The sequence below is a fragment of the Triturus cristatus genome, chromosome 6 (assembly GCF_964204655.1).
Source record: "Triturus cristatus chromosome 6, aTriCri1.1, whole genome shotgun sequence".
Taxonomy (NCBI): domain Eukaryota; kingdom Metazoa; phylum Chordata; class Amphibia; order Caudata; family Salamandridae; genus Triturus; species Triturus cristatus.
The window spans coordinates 1,835,126,393-1,835,145,833 of NC_140589.1; the positions used below are offsets into that span (position 1 = coordinate 1,835,126,393).

Genomic DNA, 19,441 nt, shown 5'->3' on the forward strand with positions numbered 1-19,441 from the left:
CTTCTTTGCTTAGTGGTGAGTACCAGGGTCTGAGTGTGCACGCATTGGTCCCCGTGTGGCATGCGTTGTGATGTGTGTCTCCACCTGCATGTATGGCACGTGGGTCAGAGGTGTGTGTGGGTGTGTCACTGGAGTGATGGTGGCAGTGATGGTAGTATTTCCCCAGACATAATTGTGACCTAGCATGTTGTCATACATACATGTGTCGAGTACATGCACATGCAAGTGGCTGTGCTTCTTGTGGCTGACTTCTTGTGTGTCTCTCTTCCCCAGGTACCTGCGCATGCCGTTTGCTGGTTGCATTGTTGTGGCACTGCTATTCCTCATGGACATGGCATCGTGGGCTGACTCAGCGTTACAGGCACGGACACGTTTGGAAGTCTCCATGGGGTAAGGGATGCATCTGGGGTGTATTGGGTGTGGCAGTTGTTCACGATGTGTGCACACTGCCCCGGTCGGGGTTTGGGTCCTCTGCAGACATGTGGCATCCCCATGGGACACGACATGCAGCTGGGTACACCTGAATAGATGGGCTGCCTGGTTGTCAGTCATCAGTGATGGGATGGTGGATTGTGATGAAGGCATCAATGTGTGTGACACTGCCCTCGGACACATACGGTTAACATTGTCTTGACATGGCGTGGGACTTCCACATCAGCGGATGTATGGTGTATGGCAGGCTCTCCGTGAGCAGCTGTGGGTATTTAGCTATTATCCGACACTTGTGTGCCAGTTCCATGGCTATCACGCATTTGTGCTGCAGAAGGGGGGTGCCAGTGTTGGAGCCACATGTTACTCCACATGATGTGTTCATGTGTACTTCAAGTTGCCTCTGCAATCCCAAACACATGACTATTAAAGGTGTCCCTATGCCTCCAAGGTGCCTCTTCTCAGTCAATGCTGGTGTGTTGGCACGGTGCATCCTGCATGTCTGGCATGGTATTCCCTGATTGTGGCTATGTGTCAATGTGTCGAGTGGCAAGATGCAAGCTGTGTGTGTGTGCTGAGACTGTGTAATGGGCATGATGTCCATGACTGTGTGGGTATTGTGACATGTGCCATCCCCATGCATCCAACGTTGTCCATGACCCCATTCTCTGCATCCACCGGACTCAAGCTTGCAGGACATGGTTCTGCCACCTGTCTACACGTACCTGGGTGCCCCCCAGGACACGGGCCAGGATCCCTGACCTCTGCGCATGACTGTTGCTGTACTCAATGTGTCTGTCAGCACGGTTGTTCGGCCACCCCCTCAGCTGGTTCTGACCATCACGGGTGTGTATGGTGCTCCATGTCTGTCTTGCCTAGAAAACTGTGACCCATGTGTCCTGTGCCAGACTCAGGCCCCAGGGTGTGGATGGTTGAAGTGAACAGATGACTCAGGCATGTTTAGACTGTACAAGACACATGTTAGGTAATAATGCTACCAGCAGGCATCTACTCTTAATAGTGTGATTTATTATTGGGGGGGGGGGGGGGCAAGTGAGGGCCTTTCCGGGATTAGGGAATCCAAAGTTCAGTAGGGGAGTTGGTGTCCTTGCCATTGGAAATCCTCAGAGTCCATGCCACAGTCTTTGTCAACATTGGTCAGCCAGTGACCAGCAGGGCCATGTGGCAGAGAATGTCTCTTGATGCTGTGATGCTGTTGCTCCAGTGGGCCAGGTGCCAGGCCAGGTGTCCTGGGAGATGGTGATGTAGCAGCCACCCTCACGGTCCTTTCCGTGGACGACCCGGCTTCCTGCGGGGAACCTCAGCAGCAGGCCGTGACGACGTCTGGGATGCTCCGTCGGATGTTTCCTCCTCCTCCTCATGATCCCTCCCTGTGGGTGGTGATGTTCTCCGCCTTCTGGCACAGGGAGGGTCGGCCATGGTGTCGGCCATCCGACGGAGTTCAGCGTGAATCCCCTGGGACGCCGTCACTTGCTCAGCCTGTCTGTCCTCCATCCTCCGTTGGTGTAGCTGTAGACAGGCTATTAGCTCCGCATGTTGCTGGGCCTGCTGGACCTTGATCCCCTCGAGGACGGACACAACCTGGGCCATGCCCGTGGTGTCCTGCCGGTATGAGTCCAGGATGTTACGGACATGGGAAAATACCGGATCCCCAGCCAACTGGTCAGGCTCGCGCCTCCGCCGCTCTCCACTCCCACCACCCCTGCCCACTTGCGCCTGGCCTGCACTTGTGGGCACATGGGGTCTCCGGGACCCCTGAGGGGTGGCATTGGCGTTGTCGCCTGCCTCCTCCTGGGTGCCCGGGACACCGTGTCCCTCCTGGCGAGCCTGGCTGCATTGTGGTGTTGGGGCAGGGATCCTGGGTGTCTCCTGGGATGTGGCAGGAGTGGGGGTGGTGGTTGGCACGGTTGTACCTGACGCAGGTGCTGCAGGTGGTTGGACACCAGAGGGGCCAGGTCGGTCGGGGTCGTCCGCAGAGTGGTGAGAGTGGTCGCTGCCGGTGGGATCGGTCTCCTGCAGATCCGGGTCCTGTGAGTGTTCCCCCCCAGTGTTGGGGGGTGCAGCACGACGTTGACCTGTGTGTGAGAGAGACAATGTTACTTTTGATCCATGCAACATCCATGTTGCATCCGTTACAAAGTTGGCACATTTCCTCTTGGAATTAGGATCTGTCTTGCATTCCACTCACAGTGCACTTGTGCATGTGTGTGTCCCTTGGGCACCAATTTGGCCCCTTTAACTATGTGTGGCACAGTCTTACTTGCTGCGTCAAGTGTGACTGCAGTCAGCAGTGGAGTGTGCATGTGTGCCGAGCTATGCGTTTGCGCCTTCCTTGTAGCACTGTACATGTGCACATGGAGTGGATCCACACACTCATATGATGCAGGTGGCTGTCCTTGTGCTCGTGTACAGGTTGTAACATGGCCCTGCGTTTTGCCATGATGAAGAGGGGGGGTTCTGGCACTGGGCACCCTTGTCTACATGCACGCAGTCCACCTGCTGACGAGCAGACATTCCCACACACCAAAGGACTGATTTGCTCTCCCTGTGTCTCCCTCCTTCTCTGTCCCCCTCTCCCTCCCTCTCTGTCCCCCTCTCCCTCCCTCTGTGTCCCCCTCTCCCTCCCTCTGTGTCCCCCTCTCCCTCCCTCTGTGTCCCCCTCTCCCTCCCTCTGTGTGTCAGCCTCCTCCCTCTGTCCATCTTCCTGTGTCTCCCTCCCTCTCAGTCCCCCTCTCCCTCCCTCTGTGTCCCCCTCTCCCTCCCTCCGTGTGTCACCCTCTGTCACCTTGGCCCAGCTTCCTGGGCACACACTGTTAGCAGATCTTTGAGTGGCCCTTGGCCTGTTGATGTGAGTTTGTTTCTGATCTCCAGGCACCCATTTTGTCTGCTGTGTGTCTGTGCGCTGCTGCTGTGGTGGTGTGTGCTGCCACTCTTTCACACTGTTGGCTGTTCATTAGCTGCTGGCATGTGCAAAACAGTGCCTTCACCCCCATGTGTTGATGCAAGGCATCCGCCATTTGCTGGCAAGTCATTCCTGTGTTGGGACACAGTGTTTGTCTGGCTGTGACCTAGGCCATATGGGCAGAGGGCATTGTTGTCTGCTTTGGAGTCGCACTATGTGATTCTTGGTGCCCACACTCCCGCCATCCGGGTTACCGTGTCATGTGTTGTTGTCTTCTGTGGCCTGTGACTTGACATTGTCCAGCTGGGTGCATGGGGCATGGTGGCAGCAGTGGCATGTGCGTGCTCATGGAGTGTGGTTGAGTAATGCGATGGCTTGTGGTGGTTGCGTGCCTGTTAGTAATTTTGTTTGTGGTTGCAGTTCCCCCCATGTGAGGTGCGTTGTTTGTGTACTCACCCGGGTCTCGGAGTCCTTCTACTCCTTCAACTGCCTCCACCGGCAGTATGGCCATCACCCTCTCCTCCCAGGGATGGTACTGTACGGGTCTGCGGGAGGGCCCTCCTCCGGTGGCGTTGGCCTGGTCGTGTTCCTCCTGTCTCTTGGCTCTGACCCTCCTCCGCAGATCGTACCACCTGTTCTGGCAATCCTGCTTGGTCCTCCTGGTGTCCGCAACAGCATTCACAGCATCGACGATGGTCTGCCACATGGCTGTTTTGGCTGCCTGGCTGGTGCTTCTGACCAATGTTCCAAAGATCTGTGGCTCGACTCTGAGGATTTGATCAACAAGGACCTCCAACTCTCGGTGACTGAACTTTGGATTCTTGGTAGTGGGCATGGTGAGGGGTGTGGGTGGGGATGGTGTGGGTGTGGGGGGTGTGTGGATGTTGGGGGGGGTGTGGATGGTTGTGTGTGTGTGTGAATGTGATGAGAGGGTGTTTGTGAGGGTGGTCGTGTGAAGGTGTGCAAGTGTAAGATGTGGTGTCGCTTGTAGTCTGGTTCTGTGGTGTCTGGCAGCAGTGGGTCTGTTGCAAAGGCTCATGGTTTGTGTGTGTGGGCCCTTTTTATTGGTCCATGGGTGGGTGTGGCAGTGTTTGAATTTTGGGTGGGTGTGTTATAAGGAGTGGTGGTGTATTGGGCCTCTGTTTGTTTTTGACAGTTGCAGGTCAGTGATTGTGTTATTTTAGTGGTTGTTGGCCATGTTTAGTGGCTGTGTGCCTTTCGAATGGTGTATTGTTGAGTTGTTTTGTTTTGTCCTTGTTGTGTACGTGCGTTTTGAGCGTGTGTACGGTGTGTACATGGGCCATTTGGTTGTACGGTGCTGTCCTTGTGTGTGGCTTTGTACGACTCGTACATGCGGTTGTGATGTTGGGGCATGGGGTGCGCTCCGTACTTAGGAGGTTGTGTTGGGGGTGCGCCAGGAACGTACTGGGGTGGGGGTACGACTGGAACGTACTGGGGTGTACATGGACGGTGGTACGACACGTACAGGGGTGGGGGGGTGTACATTGACGGTGGTACGACACGTACAGGGGTGGGGGGGTGTACATAGACGGTGGTACGACACGTACAGGGGTGGGGGGGTTTACATTGACGGTGGTACGACACGTACAGGGGTGGGGGGGTGTACATTGACGGTGGTACGACACGTACAGGGGTGGGGGGGTGTACATTGACGGTGGTACGACACGTACTGGGGTGGGGGTACGACTGGAACGTACTGGGGTGTAGGTAGACGGGGCTATGACACGTACTGGGGTGGGGGTGGGGCTCGAACGTACTGGGGTGTAGGTACACGGGGGGTACGACACGTACTGGGGTGGGGGTACGACTGGAACGTACTGGGGTGTAGGTACACGGGGGGTACGACACGTACTGGGGTGGGGGTACGACTGGAACGTACTGGGGTGTAGGTAGACGGGGCTATGACACGTACTGGGGTGGGGGTGGGGCTCGAACGTACTGGGGTGTAGGTACACGGGGGGTACGACACGTACTGGGGTGGGGGTACGACTGGAACGTACTGGGGTGTAGGTACACGGGGGGTACGACACGTACTGGGGTGGGGGTACGACTGGAACGTACTGGGGTGTAGGTAGACGGGGCTATGACACGTACTGGGGTGGGGGTACGACTGGAACGTACTGGGGTGTAGGTACACGGGGGTATGACACGTACTGGGGTGGGGGTACGACTGGAATGTACTGGGGTGTACATAGACGGTGGTACGACACGTACAGGGGTGGGGGGGTTTACATTGACGGTGGTACGACACGTACAGGGGTGGGGGGGTGTACATTGACGGTGGTACGACACGTACAGGGGTGGGGGTACGACTGGAACGTACTGGGGTGTAGGTACACGGGGGTATGACACGTACTGGGGTGGGGGTACGACTGGAATGTACTGGGGTGTACATAGACGGTGGTACGACACGTACAGGGGTGGGGGGGTTTACATTGACGGTGGTACGACACGTACAGGGGTGGGGGGGTGTACATTGACGGTGGTACGACACGTACAGGGGTGGGGGTACGACTGGAACGTACTGGGGTGTAGGTAGACGGGGCTATGACACGTACTGGGGTGGGGGTACGACTGGAACGTACTGGGGTGTAGGTACACGGGGGTATGACACGTACTGGGGTGGGGGTACGACTGGAATGTACTGGGGTGTACATAGACGGTGGTACGACACGTACAGGGGTGGGGGGGTTTACATTGACGGTGGTACGACACGTACAGGGGTGGGGGGGTGTACATTGACGGTGGTACGACACGTACAGGGGTGGGGGGGTGTACATTGACGGTGGTACGACACGTACTGGGGTGGGGGTGTGGCTCGAACGTACTGGGGTGTAGGTACACGGGGGGTACGACACGTACTGGGGTGGGGGTGCGACTGGAACGTACTGGGGTGTACATAGACGGTGGTACGACACGTACAGGGGTGGGGGGGTTTACATTGACGGTGGTACGACACGTACTGGGGTGGGGGTACGACTGGAACGTACTGGGGTGTACATAGACGGGTGGGGGTATACATATACGGGGGGTACGTGTCGGACGTACGGGGGCTGGGGGGAGTGTTGGGCGCGTATGCGGGCACATGTCTCCATGGTTGCTATTGGTGTTCGGTGCGGACGGTGTTTTTTCCATACGGTTGTAGGCTCGGACGCACGGGATGGATCGTGATTCCTCGGTCGGACTTGGATTTTTACGTTTGTAAGGTAAATCGTCCGAGGACGTGTCGGACACATTTTCCGACCCGAGGACGTGTGGGGAATGATTCCCGGTGCGGGTCGTATGGACTTTTTACCATGCGAATCGTGATTGCCAGTTCGTACGGCATTTGTACGATTCGTACGGTAAAAAGACCCGATACGAGTCGCACGGGGGAATTTTTTACCGGATCGTGATCGGCACCATAGTGTGTTGATGAGGTGTTAGAGGTATAAAAGGTTGTAAATTACTGGGGATGATCTGTGGAGCATGTTTGAATATTAGGTCATGGGTAGGAAGGGGTGGGGCACGCATTTACAGTTGACGGTATTGAAAACACTAGCTTTAGGAGTATGGAGCACAAATCACGTTAAGGGGAATGGATTCATAATAAAAGGGTTAGAATGGAATGTCTGCTGTATAAGATCATTATGAAGTTGATGCATATTTTTAATTATTATAGATACCCCTGACGAAGGTCACTGAATAACCGAAATGCATTGGGTGGATTTACAGGAGCGTCCCACAGAACTAGAGCCAGGCTAGGGACATGCTCTGTCAAGCATCACTTAGTATCCCTGGCATATAGTCAGTGCAGCAGTTTTGGCTGCTGTGCCAAACTGTGTTTGAAGTAGAGGGACAGCCTGTGCTTTAGTGCCGGCAGCTCTGCTGCACTGGTTTACCAGCACACCAGCAACATGCCTGTCTATAAATAAGTTGCTTACTCAATATTCTGTGGTTTACTGCCAGACACCACTGTAATACAAGTACCTCCAACCATGGACAAGGTGGTCATGGAAATCCCTAAAGCGTACCTCTTAGGAAGAATAACTGTCTGGAGGAGACCTCTGTTGGCCAAACCAAGCTCTATAGCACACAGGTCACAGTTATCCTTCATTGATGATTGTCCACTACCTCCAGATCAAGCAAAGAATTTAATTCACACCATTTGTCTTCTATACAAGGCCTTGTACAATTGGAGCATCCTCACTACCTCACCAAACTGAAAGTTCCATACTAACTGGCAATTTGCCTGAAGTCAGTCACCCAAAGCAAAATATCTATTCTCCATGAAGAGATTCGATTATTGCTCTTTCCTCGCTGCTTGCTCTGAAGAAGGCCTTAAGAAGTTCCAGACCGGCCTGAATGCCTACATATTCATGGTTCGAAACATCAGTCTGTAAAGATCGATCATTTTCCCTAAAAGGTTAGTTTTATCTTTTTGATGGGAGTTGATGAGGTCTTGCTTTTTTAGCGGTCTTTTCACCACCGTCTGATTCGCCCTCTTTTGTTCAATGTGCTTACCCACTCTGAATTTTATTTCATTTTTGTAGCTTTAGTGCTTTTTACACCTGAACTTTGGGATGCTCCTTCACAGTTCTCCACCAGAAAAGCATGTTTAGTATCTGGGGTTGAATACCACCAATAGTGGAATAAAGAAAATACATCCGCATATTTCAGTCTGCTGCTTTCTATATTTCTAGTTTCCTGTTTTTTTAAACTTGGGATTTGCCCGTTACTACTGTTCTTGGTAGACTTAGACAGTTATCATGCCCTGATTTTGTATAGTTCATGACATTGTAGATTGGTATTCAGACAAAATATCGAAAATAAAATATTGCCATACCAAAATATTGTGATCTGGAAATATCATCAGCAAGAATATCGTTGTCGAGAATATCAATTTTAAGGTAAGTAATATGGATTTTTAAAATATCGAAGTCATTAATATTGTTTGCCAAAATATAGTTTAAAATATAATTTTTTTATTATTTACTTTAGAATATATTTTAAATCGATGTAATGTAAATGTTTTGTATAAACATGTTTTTAAAACTTTTTGCAATTTTGTTTGTAGTTATTGAATTGAATTTAATTCATTTTTGTGATTTTTAGTGCTGTAGCGGTTTTGGGTTTATAGGGGTATAGGGTGGGAAGTAATTTAATTATAATACATGAATGATTATTTTTTATTTATTATTCATTTAATTGGTATTTAATAATGTAATCGTTTTTTTTAATGTATATGTTATTTGCGGGTTGTGGAGTTTATAAGGGTATAGGGTGAAAAGTAATTTATTTTAAATAATTAATAATTAGTTAATATTAATTAATTATGCTAATTGTGTAAAAATTTGGTGCGGGTAGTGGAGTTGATACGGGTAAAGGGTGGTAAGTAATTTAATTCAATAAATAATGAGTTAAATAATATTGATAATTATATTCTGTAATTCGTTTCTTTTGGGTGCAGGGTGTGGGGTTTATAGGGGTAAAGGATGGGGATAAATTAATTTACATTAATAATTAGTTCAATATTTAGTTAATTGACAATTACTTTAAGTGTTATTTTTTAAGTTTAATTTTAGTTGCGGGTTGCGGGGTTTATAGGGGTAAAAGGTGGGAAGTTAATTTTAATGAATTAATATTTAGTTTTTAATTAATATTTGATTAATAGTTAATTATGTTAAAGATTTTAGATGTGGGTTGCGAGTGTTGTAGGGGTATGGGAAGTAAATTATTTTAAGTAATTAATAATTATTTTTTTATTATGTTTTTATTACTAAATTGATAATTGTGTAAATACTTTTCTGTTAAATATAAGTGTGTGTGTTTTGTGGGGGTATATTGTGAAAAGCAAATGAATTAATAATTAATTAATGATAATTAGTTTGTTAAATATTTATATTAATAGTGTAAATAATTTGCTTTTCCAAGTTAAGTTTTAGGTGTAGGTTGTGAGCTTTGTGGTGTTATAGAGTGGGAAGTAACTAAATTACATTTATCTAATAAATATTTTTTTAAATACTTTTTAAATAAAAATATTTATGTATGAAAATTATATTTTATTTATAATATTTGTAGTTATTCGTGATCAGGCCTGAGCATAGTGCGCAGAGTTTCGCTACTCGGAACTCCGCAAAGTGACAAAACGCCTCCGCGGAGTTCCGCAAGTGGCGGAGTGCAATTTCTGTTGATCTCCCTACCACTCAAGTAGAAATTCTACCTGAGTGGCAGCTCGCGCTCGCCAACTTACTGTTGGCAAGCACGCAAAAAACTCCGCCGCACTACGTGGAGTGGAGTTGTATGCACTACGCAAGCTATGCAAAGCGCAGAGTACGGAAAACTCTGCGAACGGAGCGAGGTTCACTGCCCAGGCCTATTTGTGATATGTATTTAACATTGTAATATGTTTTTAAAAATTTTTTATATTAACTATATTTGTAGTTTGCTTTGTACATATTTATATTTTTCTTTATTTACTTTGTTTTGGGAATTATTTTATTTTGTTCAAGATATTTAGTTTCTTTTCACGAGGGGGCGGGTCTAATCGTACGCCCGCGATCGGGCCAGGGCTAGATTACTTTCTATCATCATGGCTTCACGGCCGGGCTGGGACTGGAACTGGAATTGTCTACTTATGTTGTGCGCACTCGTCGCGATCTGTCTGCCTTCATTTCCGTGGTGTTACATGCTATCTTCCCACGACCGCCTTTGGGTGTAGTGGGGTTTCAGTGTGTGGAGGCTTGGTTGGCCGGTGGTGTCGGGCGCTCCTGAGGATACGTGGGCTCCTCCCCGCCTCCTTTCTTCTTTCTTCTCTTAGTTTCTTTACTCTATTCCTACTTTCTCTCTCGTCTATATTTCGGGTTCATTGGGCGACAGGCACTATGCTGGGGGGGGGGGTAGGCCATAGCCTCCGCATTGGTGTAGGGTGGGGGGGTAATTTACTGTTTCTTTTTTAGTTCTATGGGCCTCTTTCTTTCATGTCTCTGCGCTATACTTGTTTCGATTCGGGGTCCGGGTGTGGGGTGGATTGAGTGGGGGCGGCTTTTAGGGGGTGCGTATTTACTACTGTGATGATCCTGTTATCTAATTGCATCGCCTTACTGTATGAGATTTTCTATGGCTGTTTTAATGATGCTGCTGCTCTCCAGTGTATGAAGCCGACTTGCGGACTCGAATCTCCTTGTTTCTATCCTTTACTGACTTTTTTCCCGATAAAATTTTTTTTGAAAACCTTAAAATTAACCTTCACTTCTCCTTCCCCCGGTGTCAAGGATCCCTCCAGTGTATGAATCCTGAATCGTTGCTAATCTTGACCTTGACGCACAGGGGATGTATTGTTTGTCTCTGTGCTCAACCGTATTGTGGCCGGCCTGATGGTTGTAGGCCCGTATTTGTTCTTTTACTATGCACAAATAAAGGTTTTAAAAAAAAAAAAAAAAAAAAAGATATTTAGTTTCTTTTTAATGTTGCACTGACTGGAGTGGGAATAGTAAATTTTACCCCTCCGCAATCCAACACTTTTCCTACTGTTGTGCTGACGGGAGTGGGAATAGTACATTTTACCCTTCCGTAATCCAACACTTTTCCTACTTGCATTTACTGGAGGTAGATTTGTATATTTTACCCAGTTTTATTATTTTCTGCGTTGCATGAAGTGGGAGTAGTAAATGTTTTATATATTTACTATAATAGTTTGCGTATTTATGTATAAATTGTAGTGGGAATAGTATATGTATTACATTTTATATATTAAAAATTATTTTATATTGATGTAATCTATATTATTAAGTTTCTGTTTATTTAAAATTATAATATTTATACTTGTTAATGTTCGTAAAGTGTAAAATATTTTTACAAAATTTTAAGTTGTTTACTTTTTCAATTTAATTAGAATGGCTTGTTTTTTAAAAAGATTTTGGGGGTTATTATGACCGCCCTCCATCCTGTTGGGAATCTGCTCCGTCCAACAGGTATGTCAGCGGTTCTGTAGTAGGCATTACGATTTGACCGCCACCATGGTGGTCGCAATACCTATATTTTGCATTGCGGCGGGTGCTGCTAGCTGCAGCACCCACCGCAATGCAAAATAGGGACACTTTACATATCCCTGCACTACGTGGCAGACACCATGCGGTGCCTGTAACATGGTGCAGGGAAATGTAGGGGGCACCTATGGTGCCACCCCAGGTCCCGTGTAGGGTGGCCAGGAGGTAAGGGGGGCCCACTAGGGGCCCCTAATGTCTCTTTCTGCCAGCCTTTTCAAGGCAGGTTTACTGCCATGAAAGGGCCAGCGGAAAGGAACATCGTAATGCCTATGGCAGTGCCTGGTAGGCGCCGCCACTATTGCCGGCTATACTCCCCCTCTGATGGACCCCGTTGGATTCATGGTGGTTGGTCTTTCCGACAGCCGCCAGCCGCCCGCCATCCAAATGTGGCAGGCGGTAAACTTGGTTATGATGACGGGTAGAATGCCACTGACAGCCTGTCAGTGGCGGTCTCTCCGCAATTGTATTCAGGCCCTTTTGTTATTATAATATAAATTAAAATGATTAGTTTCATAATCATTTTTTAAGTAGATATATGTAAATATATATATTATAGATTTTTGTTTAACTTTTTTTAATTACGTTTATTTGTTAAAATATAAAATCTGTTCTATTTTTTAAATTAATGTTACTATTTAATATTTATTATTTTAATTTATATACATTTAAATAATATTTAAACAACAATATTTTTTCGATATTTTTGTACTTGCCTTAATAGTATAAGATGACAATATTTTTTACATCAATATTTTCGTCACAATATTTTGAGGGGCGATATTTTGTCAGTGAACCTTGTTAATTGTATGCATGTGCGGTACTGTACAGTACCATCCTATGATTTGGGATTTTTTTTCAAATAAAATGCGATTCGTCCACAGAAGGTGATACTCTTTCAATGACAAATCCAGAGCTTCTAGTTTAATTGTAGAGTTAAGCAAGGATATACTGTTAAAGATCACATAGAAAACGAGAAATTTGCAATGCAATCGGTCTCCAATTTGTGAAAGTTAGAGCTCTTGGCGTTGAAAATGACAATGTTTTTTTCCTTTTTTTTTTTTAATTCAGTGGCGTGATAATGTTTGTTGGAGAACCAGAAATTGGGAAATGGGTTATGACGGTAACCAGACCAGAGTAATATGATGGCTGATTAAAAAAAAAAAGTAACATCCTGGAAAAACAAACACGCATAGGGAATGGCAGATGATGTAAAGCATGTGAAATGTAAGCCGGAAAAACATGGTTACATTAATGCTTTTAAACTCATTATTTAGAAATCAATGAGTGTATGTGCCTGAAAAGTTAAGGACATGACTACAGGACCCAGAAAGGACCCATTTTAAGGGCCGATTCCAATCCTGGAAAAAGGCTGTACGAATCGTTGTACGGAGCGTTTTCCCCGTACGACTCGTACCCGGTAAACTTTCCGTACAACCTAGAAAGTACGATTCGTACAGAAAGCCTATTTCCGTATGTTTCGTACAAAAGCCCGTATGGGTAAAAAAAAACTGAGATTCTGATCCGGAACAGCTTGTACGCGACGTCCGGACGTATTCAGGCAGCGGATTCCGGCCCAGCAAGTACGATTCGTCCCTACGTCACTCCGTACGGCTCTTTTTTTACGGGAGCCAAACACAGCCAGAAAAGCAGAGTCCTACGCGAACCGCTAAGCAACGGAGCTCTGGTACGCGATGTACACACCATGAACCCCGTCGTACGTGTCATCCTGGTCCTCTTTGCCTACGACCTGGTGCACCGCACCCGACGCACACGCCGCAGAAGGTGAGAACAACACCCAGGGGCCAGGGTGGGGGGTGAGGGGCAGGAAACATAACCCATACTCAAAGCCAAACCTATAATATGGAGGCCATACATTACCACCAGGGTCTGGTCACTTGGGGGGGCGTGTCCAGCAACCCCTGCGTATCACAACAACGGAAGTGGACATGTAGGGTGCGTACCACACGTACCCCTACGGCACAGTAGAACAGTGATACGGACCGTACACACGCAATGAATGCGTGGGTACGGTGCGTACCACATGTACCCCGTTACGGCACCAGTACATTTGGGATACGAGTCGTACAGGCATACACCCCCATGCGTTGTGTATGCACGGACATTGCTATGTACGGTGCGTACACCGCCATTGCGTATGTATGGTGCGTACACAGACAGTGCGTATGTACGGTGCGTACACCGACATTGCTATGTACGGTGCGTACACAGACATTGCTATGTACGGTGCGTACACCACCATTGCTATGTACGGTGCTTAATACAACATTTGTGCGTACAACAACATTGCGTATGTACGGTGCATACACCGACATTGCATATGTACAAGTCATTCCACATGTACGGGACGTTTTCCGTACGATTCGTAAATCGGAAAGCCGGTCCGGATCGTACTTGTACGGTCGGACTGTATTTTTAGGCTTCGTATGGAAGAGTGTCCGGGTCCGTCTCGTACAACTTTTCCAGATACGATTCGTACGGATCGGGCAGATCCGTATGTATTTTTCCCGTACGAATCGTACTTCACGGGTTGGACGGGACTTGTACGATTCGTACGGAAAAAATTACGGATACGAGTCGTACGGGACAAAAAAATACAGGATCGGAATCGACCCCTTAGTGTCAATTACCTATATCCTTACAAAAATTGAGCAGTATGGTTTAAAAAGACCACATCCCTGAACACGGAACAGCGGTACACATTTTATAAAGTAAAATAATGAGAACAGCTGTTAAAAATCACATTCAATGTTTTCCACTCTACGCCTCAACCAGGTATTGCAGTACCTCCAGGAATGGTGCACTTCCCCAACTGGAGAAAACAATTTTATTTAAAGAAAGACGAGAAAACAAAAGTACAGCTTCACTGGCACTAAGTGTTTCTTTCATTTTTGGTTCCATGTCACAGGGTAACAAATAAAGTAGAGGGTAAGAGCCGTTGATTAAAGTCATGGTTTTCCGCAAGTGAGGTGGAGCGAGACAGAAAGAGAGGGAATACGAGGTAGAGGAAGAAAGAGGTGGGGGCAGCTGCCAGCAGGAGAGCAGAAAATGTGGAAACTATAAGGAGGTGGGCAGTGTGAGATGAGTGTCATGAAATGAGGGGGTAGGGTTCATCATATTCAGAAGGGGGCCCCAACACCATGGTGAGGCAGATAAATCCATGCGATCAGTTGGATTTATTGCGAAAGGACCAAAGACGAACCAAGGAGCAAACCTAATGCCATCAGCTAAGCACGAAATCACGTTACAGCCCAAAATATGAAGCGCTGCTTCCATGAAGGGCTAGCCATGCTGATGCACGAAGTGAGGGAGAGCAACAAAAAAATAAAAAATAGTGCGCAGGAAGGAACACACCTTACAAAAAAAAAAGAGTACAATCACACGTAACCGGGGCAGTCAGCTGGGTCCGAAACACCAAAAGGCAGGACTAATTAGGCATATCTACCAAACAAAAGCAGGCATTTAGGAAGGGTACGAACAGGAGCCAATAGAAAAAATGGGAGGTGCTTTAAGCACATATTCTGGATACAGCATGCAGCGCATGCGCTACCTAGGGTGAACCTAAAAATCCAACTTTGTTCATTCCCACGAGGAAAGCCAACCTTTTTGAAATATCTTTCTCTTGATGTTTTTTCATCATAAATTGTGTTGTGGTTAGGAACTCTTAGGTGATAGCTAGAGTGGTTATGTGTTTTCAATACAAAAATGATAATAATTAGAACAGCATGAGAATGGAGTGTTCTGGTTCTTAATTCTTTGCTTTTCTTTCTTCCAGCGATCCCCTTGGATATTGCCAAGAACGTCCCAAACATGGCGCTGCTGGTCACCATGCACGGAGGGCACATTGGCTTCCTGGAAGGTCTTTTACCGCGGCATGAGAATTACATGGACCGCGTGTACCGGCAGTTCATCAGTGCTGCATTTGAACATCCAGAGGAGCTCAGTGAACTCTGCAACGGTGTTGACGATTGGAAAAGCACAACTCCTAGATAGTGATAACAAGAGTATGCCCATTTACCTTGGGCCCAAGCGATGAAGGACATTTACTTAGGCCATACAAGGGGTAACTCTTAGCTCCTCCAGACAGACACGTCTAGTTCAGTGAACCACTAATCTCATTTAATAGTCAAATGTATTTTTTTTTATTTTAAGTGTGTGTGATAGACTATCTTGCACTAAAGACTCATAGAGTACAACTTTAACCCAGCTAACAATGCACTTTACAATGGGATCCTTTTTTGGGGAGAGGCCAACGAGGGATGTTGGAGGCCAAAATACTCCATGATCTTCTTTCTGCTTTCAGAAGTGATGTCATTGCATTATTGAACCCCATGAATCTCTGTTGCATTCCTAAGAGTGGACTCTAAAGCTCTCTCTCAGGTGGCGTGTAGTGATCCTATGAGACGCTCTTCTAGGGTTAAGGATGGCCTCAGTAGTATTCTTTTCAGATTGGACCAGGCAGGGGCTCATCCTGTTTCCGTAGCGTTGACTCTACAGTCGTCCTCAATGAAGCTGAGGATGGGGAACAGCAAGCTAATGACGGATCCGATATCTCTTCCTGGCCCAGCAGATGGACGTCAAACGTGATATCCACCTTCCTAGGCTGATGATGGTCAGGGCCATCCCATCTGGATGGCAATGTTTCAAAAAGGTAGCTTTGGCCGGCTCCCTATGAGATCTCCCTATTCTCTGAGTAAATTAGTTATTTAAGCTTTATTGCATTGTGCAAAAATGCCCTAACTATGGAAATTAACAACAAATAGAAAATACATATATTTTAACATACTGAACTTAAAATAGACTTCAAGATTATTTGACAACATCACCCCTCACAATTGGGATATTTGGTGAACACTGTTTTCAAGTGGTTTACCCAATTTTACATAGTGAATAGTGGTCACTGACTTACGCAGTGCAATCAGCAGTGTACCCATCTTCATATATAAAATATCGAGGTTTTAGATTCTCTGACTCTATTGACAGACGTTACCCCAAATTCCAAGGATTACTTTTCAGCATGCAGCAGAAACAGTATGTTTCTCTTGGAGCATCTATAGTCTGCTCCAATCATAACCAAGAAGTCTTCTCAACAGACTCCACTGTTCGAGTCACTTCCTTGACGCCCAGGAGTAGCGCGGGCCACCAGCACACTGGGAATCTGTAATAGTCTCGCTGAATTGTGTGGGTGCGACAGAACAACCAGTGGTATCATGGAACAAAAGATTACAGTGTGATGGCGTGTCACCAACAGTATTTCAGCCAAGGCTGGCTCTCCTGGGGGGTTAAAAATGCATTAACTTGCGCCGCCGTGTAGGTGCGCGTGCTTGCCTAAGCACTTACTTTCTTCGTTTGCCCAAGCAGGAATGTAACTGGCCCTACATAAGCTCTGGATCATCAAGCATGTGGTAAAAAGCACTTAGAGGACACAACCTCAAACTACATTTTACTAATTCTGATCCATTTAGAGGTAGAGCTTGACAGAATGGAAATGTAGGTTTTGTGGCGATCATTATATTTTTTTAAAAGTACAAATAGCTCAAAGGTGATATGTCGTGTAACTACCATGACTAATTCAGCATTATGTATACACTTTTAAAGGATTAGCACTTAAAATGTTTGTTTTGGTTTCAATTTTGTAAAGACTTGCCCCCTCTTACCTCCCTCTCCTTCCCACCCCAAACATTCCTCTTTCTCTATTGGTCATCAAAGTAAAAATAAGCATGTATTATCTCCTAGTGGTTTCAGCACAGGCATCAGGCCCCAGAGAAAGAAGTGCTCACCAGACAGCATTGCACCTTTCAGCACTGAGAACAACAGCTCATGGCTCCAACAACCTTTAGCATTGCCAGGGAGCCAAACAAAATGGGTTCCCTTAAGAAAGGCACAAAAAATCTTCTAACTTCATTCTAGGTGAAAGTCTATGTTTGTCTAACAGCCCTACTATACTGGTGCATTGTCACTGTTTACAGATTTAAAGCCTCAGTTCCCTTTGGGCTCAGCACTAGACCTGTTCCTGGAGCAGCAGCTCTTGTGCATCTGCACTTTGTGTTTGCTCTTCATCACTTTTTACTCTTCCTACATAAGGTGCCTATCAATATCATTGTCTTTTTTCACTCTCCCCCCGCCTTGATTGAAAACAATGGATATAGAGTGGCTTATATTGTCTACAGCACAGGACAGATTTGTAAATATTTATATGGAAGTTCGGAAACTAAAGAAAATTATGGCACTAATTCCAGAGATCTGTGGGCATTTACACCATCAGATGGAACTTGGTTACTATAGAATATTTGGTAGATTTTCTGGAGTAATAGGTTTATGTGGGAAAGGAAGATTGCTGTTCTGTGGGGAGGGGGAGATGGTATGACCATGTTGTGGAATGGCTGTGAGCATAAGCATTTCACATGTTTTTTTTTCAATCCTGTATATATCAAAAGTTAACTCCAAACTATGTGTAAGGGTGTGAATGTGGTGGAAATTTGTCCCAGGCACCCCTATTGTTTCAGGATGTGTGGAGCACGGGGTATCTCAAAGGGCATAATTGATTCCCCGGGAGAAAAAAACCAGTTTATTTTGCTAATGCACATTTCTACAATCCTTACTACTATACAGTGTTTGTTTGATTTTTGTGGAAGGCCAGAAAGCCAGAGATCCAGGCAAATCGTCAGTAGAAAACTATAGTTTGTAGATTTTAAATCACTTTAAAAATACGCGAACCAGCCAGTTAATGACGCTTTTTAGGAGTGCCGTAAGGGGTTGGCTGAGTGAGTGCAGTAAGTGTCTCCTATCGCATGTTCACACCCTTCTTGTGCAATCACATTGCATCTTTTGAAGCCATATTATTACAGTTTTTAATCTTCTTCTATAATTCTCTTGTTCACAGCACACACACACAACTCAATTCATACAACAAAAGCAGAAACATCTGTTTTATTGTTGTATGATGATATTTTGAACCAAATCGGTGAACTTGTGCACTATTGGAGTAATGTTGTTTGTTGTCTTTTCAGACATGGTCTTTTCAGAGTGATAGATCAAGCTAACAGCTCATCTCATCCAACTGAAAAAATAAATCCACGTTTTCCATAGATGTTTGTATTTTTACTTGTGTTTCTGATTTATTCTGACCAGTCATTCTTGAACAGAAGGTACCCAACTTAATACTAAATTTATATAGGGACTGCAGTGTTTTGAACTGGGAAACCAGGTCTAAGTCCCTGCGTCGGCTCAACATCCTGTGATGCTGGGCAAATCACTTAGGGGCCGATTATGATGTCTTTCGGAAAGTCTCCAACCGACATCTCCGCTTTCAATTCCGACTGCCTAATAACAATGTGGGTGGTCGGAATTGAAACCAGCCATTCATTCCAACTGGATTCCGATGGGCCAGTTGGAGGCCCTAATGTAATCCCTGAGGACGGCGTTTTTGCTGTCAGGATTACGTTGTCGGTTTCCGACAGGCTTTCCATGTCGGTCTTTTCGACATGCAAAACCTGTGGGAAAGCAACTTTGGGGGCTCCTAGCAGTGCCCCCATTCCTCCACGGCCTCTGGTTGGGGGCTTGAGGTGCCTGCCACGCGGTACAGGGATTAACAATCTCATTTCTTCATGGGAGCTCGTGCTATGGCCGGCTTACGACCGAAGCACAAGCTCCCTTCGAGAAATGGAAGTATGCGACCGCATCATGTGCGGTCTCATTGTAATGGCGGTGTCAGGACCCACGAATGGAGATCGGTTCGTCCCGAGGCCACGGCGACATCTTAATCAGACCCTCTATGTCCCCGTGCCTAACAAAAAATGAATCTGACCTTCTGTAGCATAATTTGCTTCTCATGTAAAAGCTCTAATTTATGCCATACGCGCGTGACCTTTCACAGGACAGGGGCAGACATGGCCCTAGTTTACCCTATATACCCCACACCATGCTAGGGATGAACACAGTGTTGATGTAAAAAGAGAAATGTTAAGAGAAGTGATGGGGATTGTAGTGTATGTTAGCATGATCTTTAGTCCTTTATTGGTTT

The 19,441-nt window shown here is 46.4% G+C and overlaps 1 protein-coding gene across 1 annotated transcript in view; it reads left to right on the plus strand.

The window, feature by feature from the left end:
* Positions 1–18,506, plus strand: part of ABHD1 (abhydrolase domain containing 1) — a 72,781-nt gene extending 54,275 nt beyond the window's left edge. The window contains exon 9 of the mRNA XM_085613258.1: positions 15,194–18,506. Within this exon, the coding sequence (XP_085469384.1) occupies positions 15,194–15,411 (218 nt within the window). The 3' untranslated portion in view covers positions 15,412–18,506. The remainder of the gene's footprint in view (positions 1–15,193) is intronic.
* The last annotated feature ends 935 nt before the right edge of the window (positions 18,507–19,441 follow it).